The following is a 14323-nucleotide window of genomic DNA, read 5'->3' as shown; positions in this document are numbered from 1 at the left end:
ACGTTTATTAAGCTTCGAAAAAGCAGTGTTTTTACATTTTTTTATTATATCTCGAAAAGTATAGGTGATAAATATATTAAGTCGACGGATAGTCGAATGGTTAAGTCGCACTTATCACAAGCTTGTGAGTGCTGGTTTTCTTCAGGTTTGACAGTGAGTTACGGCTAAATGGCAAACAATAAAACAATACAAGTACACACTCGTTTTGATATTTAGATGTAACTATAGTTGAAAACAATAGCTATCAACTTAAAGTTCAAAAACTAGATGAGTTAGAAATATGATTAATAAGAGGAGTTTCGAAAATATTAGTTTTGTATATGTTTACAAATCTGTTCTGTTCTGATTCCTCCACTCTATTATAGAGTGGAGGTGTGCAACTTAGCACACAACTGCACACCCTGCCAATTTATAAATATATAAGAAATGTATAAATAATAAAAATAACAAAAAATAAAATAATTCAACATTTATATAAACTTTTCACGAGCAGGGACCTATCAGCTCTTATCACAGTGTGGGAAGGCCTCGGATCGGTAAATAAAAAGTGTTAAAAAGATTAATAAGGGGTAACAAAATACAAAAATGAAACCATAGAATAAACACATTATAATAAATATTTAAACAACACATCCAGAGTTTTTAATAATTAAAATTTAAAATTAGTTTATATATCTTCCTATCCTTCATCTTTAACAGGACTTCTATAGAGGTTGGAAGTTGAATTTTCTGAGTGATTAGTCCACTTATGAGCACGTTTGTGGAAACACTGTTTCTTTCACATTAAAAAAAAATGTGATTTGCGGTGGATAACATCCCACAATCACAGTGCGGTGAATCCACCATATTCATTCTAAAAAGATGAGCTGCAGATCTGTTATGGCCCGTTCGTAATCTGCACATTTACTGTCATTTTTCCCTTTCTTCCTTGTTAATTATTTCACTGATATCCCAGAACGGAACGAGTTGGTCCGTGATATTGGCCATAAGACCCTCACTCACCAACGCATCCGCCCTTTCGTTCCCCGGGATTCCAGCATGTCCCAGTATCCAGCACAACGAAACTTCTGACCCAATGCTTTCCAAGAGACTCAACCTGTCTTTGATATGAAGAACAATATAATTTATTTTGGCTGAATATTGGAGAATTGAATAGCGTCTAAATAGAATCTAATAGCACTTTTAGAGTCAGAAAAAATCACACTCTTTCTCCATTCGTTTCTCTCAATTATTTTTAGTGTCCTGCAAATTGCATATAACTGTTTACAAATCAAAAAAAGATTTTCCACAATGGTCAATATTAAAACAAAGCAACAATCGACTCCGAATAGATTCTTGGATGAGTAAATACTTTAAATTTTTAAGGGGGCCGCGATTTAGTAGGTCATATGTTGGATGGACAGTCCTTTGGATTTTGAGGCTCCAGACATAAATATGAAATGGGGCCCTGAGTGAAACTTAAAAAAATGTGAGAGCGGGGGAAGCTGAAATCCCATTCTGATTTTGGGGGTATATGAGTTAATGTCATACGTGTCCTGAAGCTATAGTTGCAATCAACATCAATCAACTTCTCTTTAGAAGATAACTAGACGACGTATTAGAACTTTGCAAGACTGACTACCACTTAACGTCTTTCATCAGGCATATAGTATGAATGTTACAGTGCTAAAGTACACATGAGTTAATGATTGGAAGCGTCTCCTACAGTAGCAGTTGTAATATTAAAATTACAACAGTTCGGATGGGCATTTAACGTGAGGATCTCTTTGTGGCGTGCAATAATCGCGGCTGATTTAATGGTCGGAATCAGTTTATAATGCGAGCACGATTTCCCGGCCGATGTATCGATTCCATATATCATTACCTAGATTGCGGGTGCAACGTGCATCGAGCTCCACTGTGCATTATTCCCTCGTCAAATACATTATGATTGCTTACATTAAATACTATTTAATTGCACCCCGTATATGACACTTATCTGCGAACTGCCAACCCACCAAAACCCACCCTTCCAAAACCGACCCATCCATCCCTCGTTATTAATTGCTTATTATAACATCCCCCATTAGAGGCCCATTACCGTTTGCCCTGATTTTAATTACTCATATTGGACGGGATTTATGTGCATTCGATGCGCATTACCGTTCTCACTACTATTCTATTACAAAGCACTTTGTTTATCAACCAATCACCGACATCCATTCAAAACAACAACAACAAAAAAAAAAGATTACTATAATCCACCATATCTCTCTATCTATCTCACGCACCGTAAATCCAATTCTGTTTCACTCGTTATTATATCATCCGCATTATGTCATAGATGGGTTTAAATTAATAATATTCATTATTCATTGTTACGGCACGCATTTCCACTAATTACAATGTTTAACAACGTAAATAGTGTTTTAACAGAAATATGAAAACACGTACTTTTAAATACCAAACAAATGAGACTTTTTTTTCTATTTTCAACTCAAATTGATGAAAATTATCAATATTTTTTAATAAAAATTCTGAAAAAACTTGTTAATACTTATAATAATCATTAATTAATTAAATAATGAAATCTATTCTACAATTGAAAGATTTTTTTTTATTGAATTCAAGAATTTAATTAACAAGTAAATGTAACTTCTCAGATTAACAATTGCATTAAGTAAATTCATTCATAAATATATTTATTTAGAAATTAATTAAATTATTGCTTTTCTGACGACAATTTATTCAATTTGAGAATCGTATATGTATTTAGTTGTTTTGCTTGCATCAGGAAGTTCCAAAACGAAAATCACATGTACGTGCGTGTGTATGCAAGGAAAAAGTTTCCTAAGAAATTATTGGGACGTCAGAAATGTCTGCTCTGCGCGGATACAAAGAGTGCAGTCGAAAGTTTTCGCATAAGAAAAAGTAGTGAAACATTTCAAACTATACCGGAGCAAATTGAATTAAGCAAATATAAAAAATTGAACGCAACGCAAATCGAGAAATGCAATTTTCATTTTATTTTACATAATAATTCCTCTATTCTAACTTAACTTTACAAATTGAAAATCTATGTTTTTAATGATTATAAGCTAATTTCCACCACTTAATAATGCTTATCGACAAAGGATATTTTTCAATGTTATACTTAACAAAAATAACTTTATCAAGCAAATTGTATATTAATTACCTTTTTGTACGTTTTGAATGATCGTAATTATATAATCAATACTGCTTAATAATTAGTTATATATTTTGACCATATCATAACGAATTTCCCGTATACAAAACGAAAAATTTAACGATTTTAGTACCATTTTTTATTGTAAGCTATGAGCAGGAAATATTATATTAATCAAAAAAGTATAAAGCAATACCTAACATAGTGTGGCTACATCCCGGACTAATCGAGGAATTGAATAAAGCACATAAAATGAATTCTGTATAAAGGATTATTTTATATACTCATTTTTTAGAATTTTAAAACCGGACTGATCGAAGCCGTCCAATTACCATATTTATATCTAGCAGGATCTAAATTTAGTTTATCAAGATTAACCTCAGAATATTGTCAATAATTTTCATGAAATATCAAAAATTTTATTCTATTTTTTGACAACATTTAATTATATTTTATTAATGTTTTAATTTCTGTTAATATAATAGGAAATATATGTGACTAATTTACTAAACAAACAAAAATACATACATTTTTGGATCCAACCTATATTAAACATTGAATACGTGGCATTATAATTTTTGGTATAAAATATTCGAGTATTCCATTCGGAATTTCAACAATAGACACCGAAAACACGCGCATCACCAATGTTTTAATTAGTTCGGATTACGCAGGTCACTGCAGTATATTTAATTTGATATTTCAACGGTTGTATTTTTTTTCTGTTTGTTTATTTATTTATTTATTTCTGTATCCCTTTTCCATCTAAAGTGCAATTAATTTCGATATATTTATATTTATAAACAGATACGTTTTATTATTGCGCAACCGGAACGTTTTAATTAAAACAAAAAATATATATATTCTCGCATTCACTTTTAATGCGACTGCGGCGCGGAGTTCATGTTATATTTGATATTATTCCGTATTGAATAAATGTGTACGAAATGCAGCGGCGTGGCTATGCAAATAGGACTAAAGTTTTAATTAAAATAACGGTTTTCGTTTCAGTTCGATGTCGAAAACGCTGTCGTCGCTTGACTTGAGCTACAACCAATTAGACAGTGTACCATTCCAGGCTATGAAGGATTTGCGCAACTTGCAATGGCTGAATTTGCATGGGTATGTATCTTCTCCCTTCCCGTTCTTCTCTCATGGTATCATGATACGACTACAACTGTAGCTACTACCACCAGCGGAACTAGTTGTAGTAGTAGAATATACGGGTACACCTCTGCTGTGTGTACAGCCTACGTACATCCCTTTCTTCCTCGTGCATGTTACAATGTTATTTATAATTGGTCCTTGTATAATTAAAGGATCCTCAGTGCTCTAATTTAATACACCCTAATATTTGTTGATTACATACAGAGATGGAGGCTCTCCGAACAGAAAGAGAGACGTGTAGCTGCAGACAATCCTGGAATTAGATTTTGGGCTTTCAGCGTTTGCATTACCATCCACGTTTGCGGACACGGCTTTCTTTCTGTACCAAACATAATCTAATGCTGCATCCGCACTATGCATAATATATAACCACTTCTTTTTTACTTTTCTTTCAACCCTCCAATTGATGTTTGTTATTCAATCACAACAATATAAATTCGATAGTAACATACATTTATTTTTAACTTTCAGTTTTCTTCATATTTTTCAAATTAACAATTTCGTTTATAAATTAGTTTACGTAAATTACGTAATAAAGAATGTCCCAAAAGTAACGGAAGATTTGAATTAATAGTTAACAGTTTTTCGTCTTCAGATTATGATTGTGATAAAAACTGTGTTTTCTATTGAATTCAAATCTCGCGTTAATTTTGGGACACCCTTTATAATACAAACCATATTTTTTTTCAATTTATTAAATTTTATCACGAACAACAGCAATAGCTCGCAGTTTAAAATTTTCAAAACAAACTAAATTTCCAAAAAAAATACAAAAAACAACAACGACAAAAAACAAAGAAAGTAACGAAGGCTTTATAATATCTAAACAGTATAAAGTTTTCCGTTTAATTAAATATAAATTCAATAGTAACATACATTTATTTTTAACTTTCAGTTGTTTTCCTTCTTATTTTTCAAATTAACAATTTCGTTTATAAATTAGTTTACATTATTATAATAAAGAGTGTTCCAAAAGTAACGGAAGATTTGAATTAAATAGAAAAAAGAGTTTTTCGTCTTTGTCTTCTGTGTTTTCTATTGAATTCAAATCTTGCGTTAATTTTGGGACACCCTTTATAATACAAACCATATTTTTTTTTTTCAATTTATTAAATTTTATCACTAACTACACCAATAGCTCGCATAGTGCGGCTTCGATCAGTGCGGATTCACAGATATAGTACAGTTTAAAATTTTCAAAACAAACTAAGTTTTATTAAAGAAAAATACAATTTAATTACAGCGTATTTTTCAAAAAAAAAAATACAAAAAACAACAACGACAAAAAACAAAGAAAGTAAGGCTTTGTAATATCGGAACAGCACAAAGTTTTCCGTTTAATTTTCGTTCATCCAGTGTACACTCTCTCACGGCAAATAGTACTTCGAGGACTGCACTTAATCCTATGTAAATTTTAGGAAACTTTATATTTTAAGAGGATCAAAATAATTGCATTTACTAGCTACACATTTATAATGAAAGGAAAATAATATTTGTATATTAAATATTCGCGCAAAGCAAAGCAAGCCTGTATATACATATATTTTTTTAATTTCTTTACACTTGAACTGCAATGCACATTGTTTTGTTTTTCAATTGTATATAAAGTTACTGCATTTACATTCCCATTGTACTCCTCAACTATTAACATTCCAACAATGCACTACTGCTTAAACCCTAATTGCAAATGTTACACAAACTGTTTACTCTTGTTGTTTATATTCCAACATTAATAATATTTAAAGGAAAGAATAAAACATTTTTATAGGTGCAATTGAAAATTATAATTGTTTCTAAACATTAGTTATTAAAATATTATTTATTTTCCATGTCTTGCACATACTAAGATAATAAATAACATTTCTCTTAAATATTGTAATTTAGTTTGTGCTTGGGTAAATGTTTTGTTTATATTAATTCATAATGTTTGTAGTGATATAATTATTTATTTTCTTTGTTTAACTTAGATTTAAATAGTAAATTTATAATTAAGTCCTTCGTAACTGTGAGCTATGATTTAAATTATTGATTGAGTTGCTTTCGTATAAAAATATTAAAATTTACATTGAAAATGAATTGGATTGCGGAAAATGGTAGAGCGAGAATGTATATGTAATGGATTTTATATGTGTGTGGTATGGAGTAGGTAGTTATATAAAGTGTGTTTTGGTATTTGATTTCAGGAATGAAATTCATTCGATTGTGGGGGATTGGTCGCATATGAAAACGAATATAGTGAACCTGTTCCTGGGAGAGAACGACATTGCCGAAGTGCCTTCGGAGGGTGGAGGAGAGCATTCTGGCAAATTGCACCACGGCCTTCGGCAATTCAAGTCGCTGATTTGGTTGAACCTGGACGGAAACCGAATATCCAGAGTGCACAGGCACTCTCTGCCGATGAGCCTGCAGACCGTCAGTCTGTCGCACAATCTCATCGAGAGTTTTCCGATCGATGTGATTTCCACGTCTCCGCACTTGCAGTGGCTGTATTTGCGCGGCAATCACATCCGTTCCTTCCCCGCCGAGCACACCTTCCCGCGAAAACTCTGGCTCGAGAAAATTGATTTGGGCGAGAACTACTTGCGAACTTTGCCCAAACTGCCGTTCAACAACTCCGTCTACATCCGAGACCTGAATCTGGCCTTCAACGACATCCGTACGATCTCATCGGACAGCTTCAACGGGCTGCAGTGCGGCAGGATAATCGTCTCGCACAACCAGCTCGAAAATGTCGAACCGAAAGCCTTCAACGGCATCGAAACGACACTCGAATACCTGGACTTCGATCACAACAACTTCATACACGTGCCGCATGCCCTCAGCCAACTCAAATCGCTGAAGTATCTGTACCTATCCTCGAACTCCCTCACCGAAATACCGCCGACTATCTTTGAGAGTTTCTGCGAATCGCTGAAAGCAGTCAGCTTCAGCGGCAACAACCTCAACAAGATACCGAAAGAAGCGCTCGTCAACTGCACGAAAATATCTCACTTCAACATCGCCTACAACGAAATCTACGAGATCAGCGAAGACGACTTTACCGATTGGGGTTACAATATTAAGAGCCTCATCATGGGCAACAATCATATAACGAGTCTGAAGCCGCAGATTTTCGCGGAGCTTTCCGAGCTTCGAGAGCTGAGTCTCAGCTTCAACCCGTTACGGTACATCGATCCGGAAGCGTTTATAGGTTTGGATTATCTAGAGAGTCTGGAGATGTCTTTCGGCATCGAAATCGGTGAACTACCGTATGAAATTTTCAAACCGATTCCCAACCTCCAATGGCTTTCAATCGATAACAATAATTTCTTCTCGCTGCCCGAGGAGGCGTTCGACTATCTGCCAGAGCTCAAGTACATCAATCTCGAATCGAACAAGCTGAACGGCATCCACGTTAATCTGCTGAAGAGCAAGATCCACACGAAACTGCGCGACGCCCGTTTCTCGAACAACGAGATCGGTTTGATCGGATCTCACACGTTCCACGGTTTGGCCAGTTTGGAGACCGTTCTGCTTGCCACGAATCGCATCAAGGGGATCGCCAGGAACGGCTTTAGCGACCTGCCCAATTTGCAGAAATTGATTCTGTCCGATAATCAGATCAGCAGCATCAGTGTGCACGCGTTCACTAATTTGCCCAATTTGGGTAAACTTGATTTGCAGAATAATCAGCTCGTCGAGTTCTCGTTCAAAATATTCGCAAACATTTCCAATCCTCTACACTTGAATTTGAGCAGGAATCAGATAATGCGATGCGACGCGGACAACAAGATATTGAATATCGAAATTTTAGATTTACGTTATAACAGCATCGATGCTATACCGAAATGCTTTGAAAACATATCGATGTTGAGAAAACTTTACCTAGATTTCAATACCATCACTGTACTCGAACAAAATACGTTCATGCATTTAACTTCGCTAGAGCAGCTAACGCTTCAGCAGAACGATATTAGGAACATCAACAGAAGAGCCTTCTCCGGTCTACAAAACTTACAAACATTAGATTTGTCGAGCAACCGCATTACGCAGTTGCACAACCTCTTATTCTCGAAAATGCCTAGATTGCGTATACTGAACTTGAGCAACAACAACATCAATTATCTATCCAAAGAAATATTCAGCAACACAGTACTTGAAATGTTAGATCTAAGCTCCAATTCTTTCGCAGTTATTCCCAGCTTGAGTTTATCGGAAGTGGGATTAACGTTAAGGCATTTAAACATACGTTTCAACAACATCGAGCACATCGACAGCACCACCTTTCCCGATATTCCCTACTTACAGTTCCTCGATCTGGGCAACAATAAATTAACTATTTTACCCGACAACGTATTCACCAGTCTCGGGATGCTTCAAAAATTGGATTTAAGTTACAACAACATTAGAGCTAACTACAAGGAGCTATTCCATTACGCTCAAAATTTAAAAGAGTTGCGCCTATCGCACTGTGGCATTACAACAACCCCAAGCCTTCCTCTACCAAATTTGGTCTACTTAAATTTATCTAACAACAACATCGATAACATGAACAGAAACACCGTTCAAGATCTGCTGAGACTCAAGCATCTCGATTTGAGCAATAATAAAGTTGTGCAAATACCTTCGCACCTTTGGAATCATTTACCGCATCTGAAATCTTTGGATCTATCAAACAATCCTATAAAGGTAATAACATAAACTTGAATCGATGATATATATATTTAATTTAATATTATTTCAGGAACTTGTCGCTGAGACCTTTCAAGGTTTGAAGAATTTACAGATCCTTAACATTCAGGGTTTAAGTAAATTGCAGAAGTTCGATGCGAAGGCGCTCACGCACATCAAGATTTTGCACACGCTGGCCTTACAAACGTGGCCTAAAATAGAGAATTTCAAGGCCCAGCTGTGCGCCTTGCTAGCAAACGCCAATCAAATACGAATCCTTAAGCTGCACGTCGAAGATCCTATACTTGACGATCAGCTGATTTGCATTTCGAATAGGAAAATCCGACAGCTCGAGATTACTGGAAAGAATTTGAAGAGCGTCGATAGGGATGCCTTCCAGAAGTTCTCGAAGAATCCCGATTTAGTATTAAAAATCACGGGAACGGAAATTGAGGAATTACCGGCTGGATTGTTCGCAAACATGTACAAAATCTCGTATCTGAACATCGATCTGAGGAATAACATGCTTTCTTATTTGAGTCCTGAGATTTTCTATGGTAACGTTACTACTTGGAAGAACGCCGGAACAACTTTGATTTCAGGTTATTAAATTTTAGTGAATTTTCAAAATTTGAATTTTGGTAATATTTGATGTTTTTCAGGTGGTTTAACCATTTCTCATAATCCTTTCAAATGCGGATGTCATCTGGCTTGGTTGGGACACTGGTTGAGACGGTGGATGCGCGAGAGCCTCCAATCCCATGACGCCCCCGTAGAGACATCGATGAGGATGAACGATCTGGTGAAGGAAGCCACCTGCACGGATTCCACCAAAGGTGTAACGATACCAATAGTACAACTTCCTCCAGAAGATATGAGTTGCCATGCGAGCGCCCTCAGCACGGCGCCTAATTCAAACAATATCTCTGTGATCTACATAGTTTGTTTTTTGATATTCAATTTTATAAGTCGTTAATCTGTAAGGAATCTTCCTAATTCATCATACATTTTTATTGATTGAGTTGTTGATGGGAATGTACAGTTGTTGTTTTTTTTTAAAAAACGATTAACCCCTTTTTGCTTTTTGAGTTCGTTCTTTACAACATCGTTTGATTTTTTTGTATAAAACTATTATTAAAGTGTTGTATATACTAAACCTAATAATAACATTTGTAAATATGAATAAATAATAAATGATACATATCATGCCCCCGTTAGTTGTAGATGTAAACTTAATCAATTGCTCAAACGTGGAGTCAATCAAATGTGCACAGTTTATTTTATCCTTCTTTTTTCTATTCTTTTCTCGTACTTTCAGATTTTCTTTTAGTTTCATTGATAATCATCAGCGTAGATTCTTACGGAAGTGGAAAAATAATTAATGGAAGTAAACGAAGCAAATCGAGAAATAAACCAAAAAAAGATATAATTAAACAAATAAAAGAAAACAAGGAAAAAAAAACTTTTGTAAATGGATATCGAAATATATTATTGTTATTTAAACATCGTTAGTTTTTATTCCAGATGCAAATTATAAAACTGCATAAGTCCTGACAGCAATAAAAAAATCATTTTTTATTATTAAATAATCAAATTATTTTAACTAACTACAAACACATTTTTTTTTTTGCAATCCTAACAAAATAATTTAATTCCTTATATAAATTTTTCGTATTTTACTTTAGAGATTCTATACATTTAATATATTTGAGAACAATAATGATTTTATATAGTAAAAAATAATAATCATATTCTAATAATAATAAACACAACATGAAAACAAATATTATGAAAAATATATATAGATATGAGTTAAATTTAATTAAAAATAAAATATCACTGCTTCTGTAATCAAATAAGCAATAATTAATTTAAAAAAAACAAGATTTTTGTAAAATGATGTGGTAAGTATTTGAAGTATGCAACCAAACTTATAGTTTAATAGAATTTACTTTAAAAATTTAATAATTGATTGAAAATCCTTAGATCATACTGAATTAATTATAATATATCATAAGATTTTCAACTTTTTATCATTATTGACTGAAATAATTTAAAGATAAATTTAAAACAATGATTTAATAAACTATTTAATGCAAAATAACAAAAGCTGATTTTTTTTCTTGATAATTTAAATAATTGATTATTAATTGTACTAAATATTAATATTTTTTTATGAATTTTGGGCAAATAGGTTTTGTGAACAAAAACTTTCGACTGGGAGCGTAGCGCACTCCTGTAATCCTTGTGATTGGGAGGTCGGGTTTAGAGGATGGTTTGAGGTCGGGAGTCCTGGTGCAGGGTGTTCCAACGTTGACTAGGTGTCCACACTAAGCTCGGCGTCGATATGGGCACCCGGAGGAGTCCGGGGTGGCCAGGTTGGCTAAGGAGAGGCGAACCGGGCCAGGGGAGAAATCCAGCAGCCAAAAGTCTCCGCGTTGTGCAGTAGTGGGATCGCGCCCGGGAGTTGGAGCCCTGAACAGCCTGACCAATACAACCAGACCTAATCCTTTTATCAAACCTATAACAACTATAAACCTAAATTATTATATCATTTTGTTACTTCTTCATTTCATAATGATGTAATAACATGTTTGTTCTTCTTCTTCTTCTTCCTTCCTCTCCACACTTCACTTGGCTTGCGCGTCTTGCACAATTTCGCCAGCCACGGTTTTTATTAATTTGAGATTACTTTACACTGGTGTAAGTTACTGGAGTCAGGGGGAAAAACATGTTTGTTAAATAATACCTTAGGAATATTTTACTATAGGCAACCCAAGAAGCAGTTGAATTAGTTTTAAAACGACATTTTATTTAAGATGAATAAGTCATGATACAATTATATAATGACAACCCTTGTTAATTGACAAACATTAACATATCATTATTATCTTATTGAAATAGTAGATATTCGTATGATGCATTAAATGATTCTTGACTATTTTGAATAGCAGGTGCAGTTTCTAAGGTAAGTTGACCAGGAGAATAAACAGGACTGCACCAGGAGTGGGGAGTCACAGGATACGGCAAAATTGTAATCATTTTTTTTACGATAAATCAGTTGGTATGAGCATTTAGAACCTGAAAGAAGAAGATATTTCGTCCGAAATCGGTTGAATACGGAACCATTGTAACCGTTTCAAATATTTACTTTCGGATAATAAAACTTTCAAAACTTGTATATTGTCTCATTTTGTCCATTTCTATTTCGCCATTGTGAAGTGAACACAAAAACACAAGCAAGTAAGTAACATTTCCACAATTATTCTTTATATTTATGTATGTCTAAGTACAATTCAATTAATGTATGTTGTATAATAGGATGGTTTTTTATTGTTGCGTCCAAGGATGTGATATTGAAAGCGGCTATGGTATTCCAATGAGATCATTTCCTCCGGTTGATTCTCCATTGTTCGAACAATGGAAAATTGCTACGAGGAATAATTCATTGAAAAATAGGAATAATCATGTTATAAGGAAAACAAGGAGGGTTTGTAATCTTCATTTCACTGAAAAGTACAGAAGAAAACCTTGCTTTTTACAATACGATTTTCCGATGTTGACGGAAAATATTTTGGAAGTAGTAGAGGATGAACAACAAATTGATATTGTTAACGATAGTAACAGCATTATTAGTGATAAATTTTATAATTTGGATCACTCCTATTGTAAACCATATGAAGTTGAGTCTGAAAGAACTGTTGATAGTGATAGAGCAGTCAACATCAATCTCATTAATTTAGATCGCTCTTATTGTAAACCAGTAGTGGTTGTATCTGAAGTGTTAGGTATTGTTGAAGACAGTGATACATCTGTTAACAACAATCTCATTAATGTAGATCACTCTTATTGTAAAACTGTAGGGGTTGTATCTGAAGAGATTGTTGTCGACAGTGATACAACTAGTGATAACAATCTTATTAATTTAGATGACTCTTATTGTGGACCAGTAGATGTTGTATCTGAAGAGATTGTTGTTGACAATGATAGCCAAAAATTTAAAATATTCATTGAATGATGAGGACTTCATAGAGTTGGGAGGATGTTAAAACTGCTTATTTCATTAATGTTTCAAGAAGTAGAAGATCAATGAAAAAAGTTACAGTTAGACATGTAATTCCTGGACAAATTCCTAAGATGAAGGTCTCGAATGCTGTGCAAGTGTTCAGCCATACAGTAGGTGCAATTACAGAACTAATGATAGAATGCAACCTATCTTGCCCAAATGGTAAATTTTTACACCGTAATCGAAGGGTGCAGCAGTACAATGCAATTATTTAAATAAACTAATTGATAGTTTAAATGTTGACATAGTACAAATTATGTACTGGATTGTGTTCTAAATAAAAGTTCATGAAACTTATTTGCAAACTTTAAATCGCATTTTAGATCACAAAACAGAAATTATTGATAACTAAGATAGGTTACAACAAAGTGTATTAGAATATGCAAGAAAGCATAAATTACTGAACACTTGCACATGTACTATCATGAACAATATTAATTTGCAAATGACCTTTTAAGAAGCATGTGGACAACACTGGAAAGGTAACTAATCAATTAATCAATTACTCAATTTAAATTACTATTAATTAATGTTTTCGCTTTAGATTGGATGGATCATACACAAGTAATAATGAACTATCTATGAGGAGGGAGTATGTGGACCACACTGGAAAGGTAACTAATCAATTACTGAATACATTTAAATTACTATTAATTAATGTTTTCGTTTTAGATTGAATGGATCATACACGAGTAAACGAGAATAATCTATGACCATTGTCTGGATGTAGAGCATTTTTGAAGTTATCAATTATTATATAGGAATATTCGCGAGCGAGCGAGCAATTAATTAACCAGCAACTGAAGGTCCCCTGGACCGCACTAAAGAAGAGGTTGGAAGAGGTCCTCAATCAGATCAGAATGCACTCTTCCCCCGCTCTACTTATATTTATCCATAATGGATAGTCACAATATATTTCTTATTTTATTTACTGAGGGCCCCAGTCTCTATTTATGCCTGGTACTTCATATTCCAAAGGACTTTGATACTTGTGTAGTATCTTTTTATTAGATCAATTTTATTTTAAAAATGTTCCATGTTTATAAGAAAAAAATATAGTTTTTATCTGGTTCAATTCTTGCTTTTCATATTACAGTAGATATAAGATTTATTTATAAACAATGAAATTTATATGATGTAACTTTGTGATTATGTTCTTTCTTCCATTATATAATACATATGAATTGAAATGAAATTTCCATAACAAACAAGAATGTAAATAAAGTATGTAACTTCTTTCAGTAAGTTTCAGACTGAAGAAGATAAGTTATATA

General features: G+C 33.7%; 1 protein-coding gene and 1 long non-coding RNA gene across 2 annotated transcripts; both read left to right on the top strand.

The window, feature by feature from the left end:
* Window positions 1-4171: 4171 nt before the first annotated feature.
* Window positions 4172-10036, top strand: LOC108558635 (slit homolog 1 protein; the record flags this gene model as incomplete). Its single annotated transcript, XM_017915615.1, is given in 4 exon segments — window positions 4172-4288; window positions 6517-9001; window positions 9057-9585; window positions 9646-10036. Coding segments are annotated over 4 exon segments (3445 nt in total), but the record flags the coding sequence as incomplete, so codon positions are not given.
* Window positions 10037-13433: 3397 nt separating this feature from the next.
* Window positions 13434-13985, top strand: LOC108558634. Its single transcript, XR_001890912.1, has 3 exons — window positions 13434-13531; window positions 13594-13663; window positions 13722-13985. It is a non-coding gene; the product is annotated as an uncharacterized LOC108558634 (long non-coding RNA).
* Window positions 13986-14323: the final 338 nt, after the last annotated feature.

Source organism: Nicrophorus vespilloides, unplaced genomic scaffold (assembly GCF_001412225.1).
Source record: "Nicrophorus vespilloides isolate i.1.1-1 unplaced genomic scaffold, Nicve_v1.0, whole genome shotgun sequence".
In the NCBI taxonomy this organism is placed as follows: Eukaryota; Metazoa; Arthropoda; class Insecta; order Coleoptera; family Silphidae; genus Nicrophorus; species Nicrophorus vespilloides.
This window is presented reverse-complemented; position numbering and strand designations above follow the sequence as displayed.